General features: G+C 37.0%; 3 protein-coding genes across 3 annotated transcripts; 1 reads left to right on the forward strand and 2 right to left on the reverse strand.

Annotated features, from left to right (window-relative positions):
* The first annotated feature begins 142 nt into the window (after positions 1-142).
* LOC127240660 (glucan endo-1,3-beta-glucosidase 11-like) lies at positions 143-2951 on the forward strand. Its single transcript, XM_051259458.1, has 3 exons — positions 143-365; positions 465-1588; positions 2438-2951. Exons 1-3 carry the CDS (start codon positions 314-316, stop codon positions 2510-2512), a joined length of 1251 nt encoding a protein of 416 aa, XP_051115415.1. The 5' UTR covers positions 143-313; the 3' UTR covers positions 2513-2951.
* Positions 2952-3084: 133 nt separating this feature from the next.
* On the reverse strand, positions 3085-10244 carry LOC127240657 (ubiquitin carboxyl-terminal hydrolase 9-like). The gene is made up of 14 exons (XM_051259456.1): positions 10027-10244; positions 9744-9945; positions 8536-8781; positions 8071-8215; positions 7316-7375; positions 7136-7231; positions 6466-6849; positions 6238-6378; positions 5839-6009; positions 5142-5399; positions 4884-5032; positions 4175-4708; positions 3796-4072; positions 3085-3662 (listed from the first exon to the last, which is right to left on the reverse strand). Exons 2-14 carry the CDS (start codon positions 9902-9904, stop codon positions 3501-3503), a joined length of 2784 nt encoding a protein of 927 aa, XP_051115413.1. The 5' UTR covers positions 9905-9945; positions 10027-10244; the 3' UTR covers positions 3085-3500.
* A 1232-nt stretch (positions 10245-11476) lies between these two features.
* LOC127240439 (alcohol dehydrogenase-like 4) lies at positions 11477-13950 on the reverse strand. The gene is made up of 10 exons (XM_051259132.1): positions 13869-13950; positions 13477-13613; positions 13319-13368; positions 12914-13242; positions 12756-12838; positions 12530-12605; positions 12327-12388; positions 12136-12231; positions 11811-11972; positions 11477-11707 (listed from the first exon to the last, which is right to left on the reverse strand). The coding sequence occupies exons 1-10, from the start codon at positions 13930-13932 to the stop codon at positions 11597-11599; spliced, it is 1170 nt and encodes a 389-aa protein (XP_051115089.1). The 5' UTR covers positions 13933-13950; the 3' UTR covers positions 11477-11596.
* Between the last annotated feature and the right edge of the window lie 968 nt (positions 13951-14918).

The raw sequence follows: 14918 nt of genomic DNA on the forward strand, positions 1-14918 counted from the left end.
ATTCCCATGAATGATATGAATACACCAAGTTGTGTGTGTGTGTGTGTGTGTACATTTACAAGCGGTAATAATAATGATTGAGCACATGGTCAACGTTCAAATATAAATGATTAAATAATTAATTAATTAGTGAGTGTGAGTGTGAGTGTGAGTGTGAGTGTGAGTTCGCATTATCAACACTTGGTTACAGCCGTGGATTCCAATTCTATCATCCCTTCTCTTCTTCCTTGTTGGCTCTCTCTGTCTCTCTGTCTCTCTTTCTTCTATCGTCATCCTCCTCCTGTCCAATTCACACTCACAGCACAGCACAGCAATGGAGCTCGCTCCACTCTCACTCCCTCGCTCCACACTGCTCCTCGTCTCAGGTACTTTCTTCTGCTTCACTAATTGTGATCTAACTAACAATGACTCATGTGTATGTATGATGAATGTCTTCCTCTCCATTCCATTCCATTCCATTGCAGTCTCAGCTCTCTTCTTCCTGACGGCGGACTCCTCCGGCCTGGGCATCAACTACGGCCAGATCGCCAACAACCTCCCCCACCCGGAATCCGTCGTCCCCCTCGTCAAATCCATCGGCGCCACCCGAATCAAGCTCTACGACGCCGACCCCCGCGTCCTCAAGGCCTTCGCCAACACCGGCGTCGAGTTCATCGTCGGCTTGGGCAACGAGTACTTGTCCTCCATGAACGACCCCAAGCAAGCCCAGGCCTGGGTCAAGTCCAACGTCCAGTGCTACCTCCCCGCCACCAAAATCACCTCCATCTCCATCGGCAACGAGGTCCTCACCTTCAACGACTCCTCCCTCTCCTCCCACCTCCTCCCCGCCATGGAGAACATCCACGCCGCCCTCGTCTCCTGCAACCTCCACAACCAGGTCGCCGTCACCACCGCCCACAATTTGGGGATTCTCGACGTCTCCTATCCCCCCTCCGCCGGCGTCTTCCGCAAGGATCTCGCCCAGAAGCTCTCCTGCATTCTCGATTTCAACAACAGAGTAGGCTCCCCCTTCCTCATCAATGCCTACCCCTTCTTCGCCTACAAGGCCGATCCCAAGCAGATTTCCTTGAATTTCGTGCTCTTCGAGGGCTCCGGGATCGTCGACTCCGGCTCCGGCCTGCATTACGACAACATGTTCCACGCCCAAATCGACGCCGTCCAATCCGCTCTGGACAAGCTCGGCTACAAAAATGTCTGCCTGCAGATCTCCGAGACGGGCTGGCCGTCGCGGGGGGACGCCGACGAGCCCGGAGCGACGCCGGAAAACGCCAAGACGTACAACAGCAACTTGCTAAAGCTCATATCGGAGAAGAAGGGAACGCCGATGCGCCCCAATTTGAATCTCAACATTTACTTGTTCGCTCTCTTCAACGAGAATCAGAAGCCCGGCCCGACTTCGGAGAGGAACTTCGGGCTCTTCAAGCCCGACGGAACGCCGGTATACAATCTAGGGTTCAACGTGAGTGGCTTGGCGAGTACGAACTCGCCGTCGAGCTCCGACGGGAGCTCCTACGGGAAGACGCCGCCGGTCTTGATGCCGGCGGTAGATTCCCCCGACGGGTACTTGTCCATCACCGCCGACGACGCAGTAAGTCCTTTCTTGAGCAACTCCTACTGATTCTTGCACTTCTTAATGGCGTTACTTTTATGCATGATATGTGCGCCGGCGCCGGTGATTGAACTTGAATAGCAGATAACCGTTGGGATTTGGAACAAAAATTGCGTGCTTAGGTGAAAAAATTAAATGCTGGTCTCCAATCGATAGGAAAGAATTGAATAAACAATGTAGCAGGGACAGGCACAGTTAACCATTTCCCTGAATTTGTTAACTTCTTGGGGTGAGGGAATTACTTAAATGAGCACAGTCATTAATACATATGTGCATTTATTTATGTTTTGAAATACTTGTCTTGTTTTAGCTGCACATTTAAGATATATGTTATTGCTCAACTAACCCCCCATGTGAAGAAACTGGTTCAGCATCCCCACACCCACCATCCATTTCTGCCATTTCTTGTTCTGATACAGGCAAGAATTTCCAGCCCAGCAAAATTTGGCATTGTTAACCAGTTGTGGGATCACTAGCTGGCTTCAATTAATGTCAAATGTTGCTGGAGTATGAGTGAAGAAAGTTAGGGTTGAAATAAGATTAATGAGACATTGGCTCATCCTTTAGAGAAACTTTTGGTGCATAAGTCACTCAGTCGGTTCTTTTCTGGAAAAGAGAATGCATACTTTAGCCAGTGTTCAAAGGGTTTATGATTGTTTGTAAACATATTTTGTTTCAAAATTTGTTAGGATGCAATTGTCTTGTGTTCTAGATACGAAAAAGTTATTCGGGTTTTCTAGATGCCATATTCAATTGATCATGCTACATTGTATTAGTCTCTCAGTAAACAACATTAATTTTGTGCCTTATGTCCTGTCTGAACTTCAGGAGAAGCTTCCTTTCCAAAGACTCTTGTCCATGGTGTGCATAATGGCATCAATTATTCTTGCGCTGCGACTCTGATTGAATCCAGGAATCCGAAAAGGGATTGACTGGGGACGGGAGAGGAGTTGCCGAGCCCCCCGGGGGCTGGAAAAGGCGCATTCTCTATTATTCCTTTTGCATCTTCACAATAAAGTGTTCCACTTTTCATCATATCCTCTGATCTTTCATTGTTCTAGCCTACAGCACTGCACTTTCAATGAGATTAAAGTTGTGATGAAATCCTAATCCTGCACCTGTAGAAATGTCTGAAAGTAGTTAGTATGCAAGGACTTTCTGTCTAGTAGGATATGACAAAGATGAAGGATTGTGGATTGATATCACTTTTAGGCTGGCAATGGTGTATTGCTTTTCCCCTCTGTAATTTTTTTGCCTGTTGAATATGGCGTCTTGTTGTCTTTAGACATTACTGATGTATGAATATTATTGTAACAGGTAAAAGGAATCATATCTTGCTGGATTTGCTGTTGTGTGCTTCTTGTCTGTTACTATCATCATGTTAGTGGAGAAATGGATCCTACAAATTATTGAAAATGGGAGACTACATAGTGCCTGATATTGTCCAAAATAATTGATGTAATAAAGCATCAACATTACACAACATTATGTTCGATTAGGTAGGGCAGAATTAAGTTCCACCAATGAATTCACAGACAAGTATGAAACCAAGGAACAGCAACCAAATTAGTACAACACCAGGTGCATCAAGAAAACAATTGACATGATTGATGATAGCTCTAGAACACTTAAAATGGCCATCCAACACTTACAGCTTTCCTACAAAAAATTGCAGCATTCAAATAGTAAACCGTCGTTTCTTCCTTGAAACCCACAGTTCTACGATCCCTCTTCAACAAACTGTAATATCATAACCACTGCTACAGCGACTTTGATGCTGCTGCCGGGCAAAAGTGCCATGCCATATCGACAAAAACTCCATTTATTAACCAAGAGCATAGCATATGAATGGACCATATAATGTAAAATTAGCAGAAGCAGCTTGAGACTTTTAAGATGCCATATGACCTGATGCCTCGCCCACTGCTCCACCTGAGTTAGATTTAACTCTTTGGTAGAAGAGAACATAAGCAGCAGATGTCTTTATCTCAGACTCATTTACAGGAGAAACATGAGAATCGTCAAAATGGTACCACTTGTTTTCATCAATTAACTGCAAGAAAAGAAAATAAAATTAGAGTTTCATAGGAACTTTCAGGCAAAAGAATTGGTGGGAGGGAATGCAGGAAACTCATTCCTGTGGGTAAAATACTAAATACATATTTGGCATATAAACAATTAATTACCTTACAATAAGCAGAATAGTGTCCGCCCGCAAGGCCACCATAGTGGTTGCTGACGGCATAGAGCTCATAAACATGTGAGCCTTCAGATGCGCCCTTGCTCCTCACATATTTATTCAAATCAAGATTATGAATAGGGAAATTAACAAATGTGTCAAGTTTATTTTTCAGCCATCTGCTATACGAGAATCTTTTCAAGTGAAAAACAAGTACATCCGGCAACCTCCATAAATCCAACTTTTTACTTGCTTGTCTAAATTCCTTGCACCTAGGACAATACCTGCAATCAATCATATGTAAGAATGCCAAAATAAGGTCAGAAAATTAAAACATACAATTAAGACAATTGCAGTCGAACAACATTTCAGGGAATCTACTATACCACATATCGTCAGGACCAAGAGGCTCCTCTTTTAGAAATGCATCCAAACAAGAAAATAGAGATATGGCCTCCTGCTTGGTTTTCTTGGCAAGAATTCCTGACTTGTGAACCTCAGGAAGGTCCTTCAAATAGCTTGAATCATATAATTCATGCTCCTTGTCAGTCCAGTCGAGCATGACTTTAATTACAGGGCCAGCTTTAATGGGTGTATCTTTTGCTATAGGCCTGCAACCATAACCCTTGTCATCAGTAATACAGAGACGGAAGGACCACCCCCCACTGCTCATTGCCTGTGGCCCAATTTCTTCGATTGAGCAGATGGCCTGTCCCTGTTGGGCGTGCGAGCTGATTGTTTCCTCTTCCATGGCATTCATATCAGATCCATTTTGTCCACTTTGATGACTCCTTAATGTAGCAACAAAAGTCTTTTTTCTTAGAGGGGAGAGCACTCTGCTAACGGCAAGGTCAATATCATCTCCAGATTGTATGTCTTCCAAGATAGTAACTAGCGGAGTTAGGAAAAGCTTCCTTTCACTGAAATATGGCTTAACATTGTCAGGGAGTCCATAATACTAATATTAATACTAATACTAATAATAATAATAATAATAATAATAATAATAATAATAATAATAAACTAGTATTATTCATGCAATAAATTGAAAATGACACTAATCCAATTTATCTCACAATGAAAAAAGTAACTCACATATCCTCATATCGATGAGAAATCTCAAGTCTTATTGAATTTCCCTCCTTTTTAGGGAGCCTGTATGCAACAATATGCTCATCATCCTTGGTCGTAGCTAAAGGTTCAGATGGTTTCTCTAGGTACCTATACACACGGTGTTCATAGACCTAACAGATAAAAAGTACAAAGATTTCAGATAAACAGGGGTAATTGTACAAAACTGAAACAATACTGATACCAACGTGAATAGATAAACAAAGGTAAATTAAAATCTACCTCAGCGAGGAGCAAGTATTCATCGCTGCGTAAACAGCAAGCGATAGCCAATGCCTGGTTGAGATCCTTGCAGCATCCTTGCTTCAGAACAGTAACAGTGAATGGCATAGGAAGCCCACTTCCGTCACCATAAAATACTGTTACTGTCATCGACCTAGTAGCTGTCGACGGAAGAGGCAAGGACAGACAATTAAAGGGATCAAATGTAATTGAAATCTTGCTGCAAACAGGGCAAACCAGTGTTGATTTGTATTGGCCCTGTCAAATTTCCCTACCATTAGTACATTCAACGAAATACTATAGGAATTATATCCAAAACCAAATTTCTTTATGTAGAAGTAATTAATCAACAAGAACGACAACATAATCTCTTAATGGTACATAGAAAATACATATACATCTCTAGGTAGAGAGCAAATCAAAGAGGGCTTAGAAAATACAATCCATCATTATCAGTTGACCAATAGTAGAACAAAATTGTTTATTTCTTTTTTCCGTTTCTTATTAAAACTTGTGCTTATAAGGCCACAGCAGTAGCTCTCAAAATCTGTTCATCTCACATTTTCTATCTAAAAGCAAATAGCCACTCTTTTTAAATACAATACCGTCTATAAGTGTTACAAGGAAAAATGGAATATGAAGTATAGAGATGAATGTATAGAGCCGTATGACTGAGTAAATCATGCAAATGATTCACCTCGCAGATATCTATGATTATTGAATCATTTCTGGCCTTGAAGTATCTCCAAAATTCATCAGCAACTTCCTCATCAGGCCGACCATCAGAATCCTTTGTTTCAATATATGGCTTGTCTGCCACACGATTTAAATCTTCATGCAACCCATCAAGCAAGAACGAAAGGAGCTCCTAATGGGACAAATATATAAACAATAAATGTTGAGCATCGTAAAGATCAAAGTTAAATTTTTTTTGTATGAAAAGGTGAATTCATGCATACAGTATCAACAGACTGAAAGCAAGGAGGCAAACAAGAGTACGGAAGTCCCAACAAGGTTTTTCTAGCCACGGTTTGAGTGATGTTAAACAAAACTGCATGTATCACTTACACCAGATTCAGTTAGGCATAGAACTAACCTGTGCATCATGCTGATTGTACCCACTAAACTGGGGAGCAAAACGAGCAAGTTTTCCCTTAAATGCACGTGGGGCAACTGGAGATCGGCCAGATGACCACAGTTTCCTCAACAACTCCCCAAATGAAACTGCAAGCTCTCCCTGTCAGATCAAAATCATGATTAGGATACCAAATGCAAAATCCTCATGGAAAGGAACCTTGCAAAGCAGGTAGAAAAGAGTAATTACACGTAGTCCCAAAGGGTTTTCTCTGTTGATCTCCTCACTGTAATCTTGCAAGAAGTACTCAACCAGTGGCGCTGTATGGACTAAACACTGAACAGCGCTATTCATGAAACAAGTATTTCCCAAATTCTGCAATCCTGCAAGACCTGCCCTCTCCCCTCTTGTTCCAGGGTTCAAACCATCATGTCCATCCTCCAAGTTCCCAAATGTAGAAGAAGCAATGCTTTGATGGTAAGTGTTGGAGCTAAAGCCAGTTGAATTTCCATTTGACATGGTTGGTCCACCAGCAATTGAAAATGGTGATCTCGCTGGTTCCACTGGTACGAGGGCTAGACCATTCCCAGTCGAATCCATCCCATATCCATTAGTTCGCACCTCAAGAAGAATCTACAAAAAGATAATAAGTACAAGTGAAATGAGCTATGCAAATAGTTTATAAGAAAAGTATCCAAGTTCAACCAAATAAGTGGCAAAAACAGAGCCGTAAAGAAAGCCTTATCAAAATAACCACGTAATCCCAAGCACCAAAGTATATATTTACTTTTCAATCATAATATGAATTAATCTGCTGGAAAAATCAATAACAACATACCAAAGTCACCACACAAATTAAGGTATTGAAGATACAATTAGTTTCAAAATTTCTGATACAAACAAGGCAGCATGAGCTTACCGATTGATTCATCTGCAAATTAGTCTCCCCAAGAAATTGGCTTGAAGGAGTTAATATACTTTGCTTCCTTTCACCGAAGTAGTCCCATATGTGAACCTGTCAATAAAAGATAGAATGCATCTACAATGTTCTCACCACGAAGATTAAAATAAACAATGAAAGTGTTGCGCATAAACAAACCTCATCGAGACTTAAACCTTTAAGATGGCACACTTTTACATAAAGATCATGCAAAGTAACCTGAAATCAGAATCAGAGAGCATGTGAATTCATATTATAAAATAAAATAAATCAATAAGAACAATTTTCTTTTTTAATGGTTATAACAAGAATAAGAAAATGAAAAGTCAGATCAAGCCATCAAGGGCAGCTTCTCTGAACAATATTAAAGATATTTCTATTTTCTAAATAATAAAACTAAGCTCCAATATTGACAGGTTAAGAAAATGTCAAAAAGCTCAATTCTATCCAAACAGTAAGTGAACAATGCAATTATACAAACATAAGTGACCTTACACGTTCTTAAGAATAAAAATTACTTGAGGCAAAACAAAAGCATGTCCAGAACTGATAAAGGATGACAATTTAAAATGCTAACATACTCTCAAGATAACTTTCAACAATTTATAAATCAACAAGTAGCCAAGGTAAACAAACATCACTTCTTCAACAATCTATACCAACCACACAAAATAGTAATTAAGTAAAAAGCACTTACATATGTTAAATAATAGGTGATGTGCACAAATAAAATATAAAAGAGTTTACAATATCATGCATCAAGCACTGATGCAGTAGAGTAAAATAACATTGTTGACACACTTGGAAAATAACGTCTACCATGTTATAAATGTACAATTGTAAGAAAATATCTCTTCTTTAATGCAATATATCATCCATAATTGATCATATCTTAAAGAAGGGTTCTCTGTTACCTTTTTGCTCAATCTTAAAGTCCGCTCGCTCTGGTCTCTGGAATCAATTAGCCTGAAACACAGGGGAAAGACTTCCACCACTAACTGCTTCTGTTTATCCCCAACTGAGATCACCTTCCGTGGCAATGCCGGCCCTCCTTTGTACCTGAAAATCAAGAAATAAGCTTTACGGATAGTATGCAATAACCCAGACCAAAAAGTAACAGAAGGCCTTTTCCCTATGTGAACACAGCAGGCAGAATATAGATGCACATTTCCAACAAAGAGAATTATCAGAGTCAATAAACATGTTGAAGACTGCAGTTGAGGAATGATCTTGAATAGAATATTTAATGAATTCGATTACAAAAGTATTAATCAAAATTTGATTCTTTGCACACTGAACTTCATTCCGGGGATCTATGAAGTAGCTATACATTGAAGTGGACAAAATCAAAAGTTTAAACTATCAATTACACCATTTACCATTTATGGAGCTTCTCCCAAACCTCCTGAGGAATTAATACATAATCTGGCCCTTCATTCAAGACCATTACAATCTGAGGGTCATCATCCTTATCCCCTCCAGTCACAATAATGTCAGTGTTATCAATCATTCCAGGCCTATAATCTGAATTTGATGGCAGTAGTGATTGGGTTTCATCCGAACGATCTTCAAATGGATATGAACCTTCTACTTGCCCTGTGTACCTCTGCCAGGCCATGAACCACCTGAGAGAGTTGCATAACAGCACATTTACATATATACACATATGTCTGGTTATTAAAAAGTCAAAAGAAAGGATTGAATATGAACTAGTATACCGAACCTTGCATCTGACAATTACTAGAGTAAATTGCCTAATAATAGAGAATTATAAATAAATAACCTAATAAGCAGCTCAAAATTTCAACCCAAAGAGAATAAAAACTACACAGTAATTTAAAACTAACGTGCCGAGATTATTTAGACTTCACAACTAAGTACAAATAACCTTCAAGATATATGTGTGTGTGTGACAAATTGATTAAATTGGGCAATGCTTCCATGTGCATATAACTGAGACAAAAGAAGTAATAACATATCTCCTGTAATCTTATATAAAAGAAGAATGCCTTGGAAGATCAAAATTAATCTGTTGATTATTTAAATAGGATGTGAAAGAGGAAAAAAAGCATCAATATATCCTCCAGATCTCCTTTTCCCTTGCCCAAGAGGACTCTTGTACAAGCAAGAGGCAGATAAAAGAACATTTTAGCACCTGAAGAAACTAAAGAAGCAAGAAAGAAATCTCAGTCACGCTCATGAAACAGCTTTACTTCTAATTGACAGCTAGGGGGAATGAGAACTTCCAGGAAACCAATCAACCACCAAAATGTACTTATGTTGCTATTTCTCTAGATAAGATTCAAAACCCATCTACATAATCCCCACAATTGGAACTTCTTAAAATTACAAAAGAAAAACACAGATGATTTCACAATAATCACAGTAACATGATGCAGGCCAAAAATCATACTCAAACTTAGAAATAGCTTCGCCTTGATACCCACTTAAAAACTATTCATTCCACCGTCCATATAGACAAATAAACGAAATCATAAGAGAACAAATTCTATCACAATATAAACATAAAACTAAGATTACTAAATTAACTACGAGAAACAATCATTAAAAAGAAGAAAAATTTTACTTGCTAGAGATGACGTAGTACAAATCCCCCTCCCGCAAATTAGATTCGGCTTTGTCATTCAGTTCGCGAACAATCCTCTTCTCCTCCTCTGGCTTGCATGGCAACTCTATCGACCCATTCTCCATCATGTAGTTATACCCCGATGAATCTGGAATCGTCATGACTTACACCGCACCACAATCCCGATAACGCACGCAAGCCCCTGTATTTAAAACTAGATCGATTTCAGGAGCACCGCCTCAAAAATCTAGAATTTCGCAAGAATCAGGAAACGGAAACTTACCCGCGGATCGGAGAACACAAGAAAAGGGAATCTGTACACCAACCAGAAGAAAGTTGGGGAAAGATTCTTGCTTCTTTACCCGCCGAAATTGAAATGGGAACCCTAGATTACAGGGAAGAACGGATTCAGGATCCAATTCAGAGTTTTCGATCGAAATTTTGAGGGAGTGATTTTAGAGAAGAGGTTTTAGAGAGAGAAAGAGGTCGACAGGGTTCCGTCTGCTTAAAACTTGTCTCGATTTTGCAATTTATATATAATGTAAATATTAATAATAAAATATTCATTTGCGGGACCCAAGACAGAAATTAATCATAATTCTTTTTAGAAAAATAAATCCTTGAGGTTTGCTGCTCTGTTTCACTGTATTTTAGAATGTTTTAATATTATTTTCATTTTAACTTTGAAATTGAAATTTTTAAGCCTTCTAAATTACCTTTTTTTTTAATATTTATTAATGATATATTTGTTATTTAATATAGTACGTCGAAATTATATTGTTTATACGCAATATTACATTGAAAGTATATCTATATTATAACAAAGACTCTCTCTGTCCATTTTTTAATGTCATATTTGATATTTATACGTATTTTTAGGTAATTAGGATTTTTGTTATAAAATTGCAAATTTGTCATATAGAAAATGAAAGAGTAAATAAAGTAAGGGTAAAAAAAGTAATTTTTGTGTGTAAAAATAAAAAGAGGACGATAATTATTAGATATTCAAAATAGGAAAGTAGGACATTAGTTTGTGGACGGAGGGAATATTTATATTGTACCAAATATTTATTATAGAAGATAATTTCAAAGAAGTTTTTAGGCAAGTAAAAAGTAAGAATGTTTCTGTTCCTTAATAATATGCAAATTAAATTCGATAATATAATTCATATAATTAGATAATTATGATAGAGAAGACTTATTTAAAATGGTAACATGCATCCAAAGTGACTTGTAATACAATGATTTTGTCTTAAATATATAATAATTAGTCATATTTGGGGTACAACAGTTGGGCCCATTACTAATATTTGAAATATTAGGCTATGATTGTGTGAATATGGAAATGAACTTGGGCCCAACTCAAAACAGCCCAAGTTGACACCATCTTCCATATATTTCTAAATTTGAAATATATATATATATATAAAATAAGATGACAAAATTTGTGACACGTGATTATATGCAAATCCAAAGATTGAAGTGAAGCCAATTTTCTAAATGAAACTCCAACCGAAGCAACGAATTGGAGAAAACTTACTTAGATAAGATTCTTACTGCCTTTGAGACACACACACATACATATATATATATATAGATATATATTTGGATATTCAATTTTCTCTACCATCATTCTTTTTTCTTTCTTGTGAGTTTGATTGAGAATTTAATGTGATTTGTTGAGAAATAGATGGATTTTGTTGGTTAGAATTATAAAGAAAGATAGAGATAAATTTGATTGAATAGGATTCGAAAAAGATTACGAAATAATTAGCAACATCGGATAAGATATAAATAGCAAACCATACAGTATGTCTAATTCATTCATAAATCAACAACCCCCTTAAATTAAATTAAAGGTGAAGAAGGCATCTCAAGGTTTTGCCTTCCACGAGGAGTTGCATTGCATCATTGATCTTCGAAAATGGCATCTCGTGTGTGATGAATTCGTCCAGCTTCACAACCTGCAATTCAATTTTACATCGCCAATCCATCGTTACATTAGCATAATTCAATTAATATTTCAACTAAATAGTCATAAAATTCAGCCTGTCCATAGATATATACCCCGTTGATGCATTGTCGAGCAAAATCAGGCAATTGTGATTTGGGCTTGAAACCCCCAAAAATCGATCCCACCATTTTCCGTCCTCTGAAGAAATCCTTCGGATGTATGGGGAGCAATCTTGGCGATGTTTGCATCCCTATCAATACCGTCAAACCCCAACCCTACACTCAAAATATTTAGGATTTGTTTACTTACAAATATTTTTAGAATTTCGACATTGTTCAAATTTTTCAAAAACATCATATTAAATATAGACTTTTATAAACGTGTTAGCCAATGTACCTACTTTTTATTGCGATTTAAATAGTAGTTACGCTATTATACCTCATGGGTCGACAGAAAGGCCTCATGGAGGACGTCTAAGTTTCCGGCGCACTCGAAGCTGTAATCCACGCCACCGGCTGTCATTTCCGCTATTTTCTACATGCAAAATTTCGATATCGAATTCAATTTATTTTATTAAAGAAAAATTAAAAGTTCAAAATAATGAATAACATTAAAAGTTTGGTGGCCACCTGGTGCACTGGTATATCGAGATCCTTGGGGTTAACGAAGTCAGTTATTCCAACTGCTTCTCCTAACCAAACAACGCCACAAACAGATCAATAGTTTCATTGTTCAATTAACATCATATGTATTTAAATAAAATATAAATTTTATTGAACTATACTTTTATTTTTATGATATATTAACACTCAATTCATGAATCAGAGCGTACCTTTAATTCGTTTATCAGGATTAATGTCGACTCCAATGATTCTTGAAGCTCCCCTAGTCCTAGCCCCTTCTACCGCCTTCGAATATACATTTTTAAAAAATAATAATAAAAAGTCAATCAATCAATAGAGAAAAAAAATAATAATAACAAAAAAATACGAATGTAATTTTATTTATTGTCAATTAATTAATTCTAAGTTTAAAAATAAAAATAAAAATATGCTTACAGCCAATCCCACAGCTCCAAGGCCAAAAACAGCTATAGTTTCACCTGGCTGCACATTGGCGGTGTTCCACACGGCACCTAGACCTGCACACACACAATAACTTCTCTCATTCAATATTCTTAATTAATTAATTAATTTATTTTTAAAATTTGGTTTACCTGTAGAAACGCCGCAGCCTAATAGTGACATTTTCTGGAGAGGGGCATTTGCGTCAATTTTGACAACACAGGAATAGTCAACGACGGTGTATTGGGTGAAGGTGGAAGTGTTGAGGAAGTGATAGATGGGTTGACCGTCTTTGGTCGAAAACCGGCACTTTCCGTCGTTGACCATGGTTGCCACGGCAGGGTTGACTTCAATTCTCTTACACATGTTTGTCTTCTCGGATGTGCAGTAGGGGCATTTTCGACATTCCGCGTTGAACACCGGCACCACGTGGTCCCCCACTTCCAAGTCATCCACTCCCTCTCCCACAGATTCAACCAAGCTTTTCATTTTGTAATAAAACTTGTGTAAGAATACTGACAATATATATATATATATAAATTTAAATGTAATTTTACCCGGATGCCTCGTGCCCGAGAATTCTGGGGTATATTCTGTATGCTTCATGCTTCGATCGAACAAATTATGAATTAGAGAAGATGCAAATTAAATTGAAATTAATTATATTAGTAAGAAATATATAATTGTGCAATTAATATTTAATTAAAAATAGTACCTCTCCTAGCCAAACACTGAGATCCGTGTGACAGATTGATGTATAGAGGATTTTAATTCGGACCTCCATTTTCTGCGGCGGCGCCACCAGTATCTCCTCCAGCACCAGCGGCTCGCCGCAACCGTAAGCCACCGCGGCTGCGTAATTATGAATTGAACATCATGATAATTATATATTGTTAGCATATTTTTTTATATATTGTCGTTTAGACTCTACATATATATATATATGTATGCACGTTAAAATTATTTTTTGTCAATATATAATTTTTATTTTTTATAAATATTCAAATATCAGAAACTATTTTATATTCAAACATATATATATATATATATATATTAGAGAATGTTAATAATATTGTGTTATGACAAACATAATTTGTGGCTATGTACCTTTGCAAGTGATGACTTTTCCGATGGTGTCTTTTGGAAGGAGATCATTTTCCGAACTGCCCATTTTTGTGCGTGGTTTGGTCGCTGTGGTTCTTCACGCGAATTTCCCTTCAATTTATGCACGCCACGAGCACGTGCACGTGTTCTGGCAACAGCAAAACTATAAATGGGTTGACCCTCTTTTGCTTTCTCCACCCAACAGTTAGTTAGCTGGCGTAGTGTAAAGCTTTATTAAATAAAATACGTGTTGGAAGATGCAATCGTGATGCTAAAATTTTATTTTAAGTGAAATATAAAAATAAGAATGAGTATATTGCTTGATTGAGTAGCAATAAAATTCTTGATACTACTCATCTTCTAATAATTATAATAATAATAATAATAATAATAATGGTGCTATGCCCCTAATCGTGGAAATGGTTTACTTCGCAGACCTATGCTTATATGTATAGTTCAATTACTCCACCAGCCTTATAATTTCATTGTGGTTTATTTTTATGTTTAAATAAATATATTGTTATTACTTTTTTAATATGTATTTCATAATTTTGTATTATGTGTAAAATAACTAACATGTTAATTAATTTTGTAAATTATAAATAAATATAATTAATCAATCATGATATGTAATTTTTTATTACTTAAAAATAAAAAATATACAATCAAACATTTTTTACAATAAAAAAATATTAATAACGTGTCGGAGGTGAGGTTTAAACCACGATCTCTCTAACACACACTCAGGATTGGAGAATCCAACTTGAATCTAACCCTCAAGCTACCGATTGATCCACAAGAGTTTGACATAAGAAATATTTATTTGTCATGAGTATAATTTGTTTACTTAACAATTATTTAGTTAACAATATATTGTTAGGAAATGGTATTATTGACGTCTTTTTAGTGTTTTGATTTAAATACTTTTTTTTATACTGAATGTAAGAAATCAAATCATTTTTTTTTAAGTAGAAAATATAATTTTCTTTTAGTAGAAAAATCACGATATAATTTAATTTAGTTATACTTATACTCCATCAATTCAATGTCTAC

The sequence above is a fragment of the Andrographis paniculata genome, unplaced genomic scaffold (assembly GCF_009805555.1).
Source record: "Andrographis paniculata isolate CXL003 unplaced genomic scaffold, ASM980555v1 Contig79END, whole genome shotgun sequence".
Taxonomy (NCBI): Eukaryota; Viridiplantae; Streptophyta; class Magnoliopsida; order Lamiales; family Acanthaceae; genus Andrographis; species Andrographis paniculata.

Coding starts and splice junctions, on each gene's coding strand:
- LOC127240439 (XM_051259132.1), bottom strand. CDS start 13,932: ATGGGCAGTTCGGAAAATGATCTCCTTCCAAAAGACACCATCGGAAAA. Junction 12,389..12,529: donor TCCTGATAAACGAATTAAAG/GTACGCTCTGAT, acceptor TTGTTTGGTTAG/GAGAAGCAGTTGGAATAACT. Junction 11,973..12,135: donor CCTTTCTGTCGACCCATGAG/GTATAATAGCGT, acceptor TTTTGAGTGTAG/GGTTGGGGTTTGACGGTATT.
- LOC127240657 (XM_051259456.1), bottom strand. CDS start 9,904: ATGACGATTCCAGATTCATCGGGGTATAACTACATGATGGAGAATGGG. Junction 8,216..8,535: donor TGGGAGAAGCTCCATAAATG/GTAAATGGTGTA, acceptor CTTGATTTTCAG/GTACAAAGGAGGGCCGGCAT. Junction 5,033..5,141: donor AATACTTGCTCCTCGCTGAG/GTAGATTTTAAT, acceptor TTTATCTGTTAG/GTCTATGAACACCGTGTGTA.
- LOC127240660 (XM_051259458.1), top strand. CDS start 314: ATGGAGCTCGCTCCACTCTCACTCCCTCGCTCCACACTGCTCCTCGTC. Junction 366..464: donor CACACTGCTCCTCGTCTCAG/GTACTTTCTTCT, acceptor ATTCCATTGCAG/TCTCAGCTCTCTTCTTCCTG. Junction 1,589..2,437: donor CCATCACCGCCGACGACGCA/GTAAGTCCTTTC, acceptor TCTGAACTTCAG/GAGAAGCTTCCTTTCCAAAG.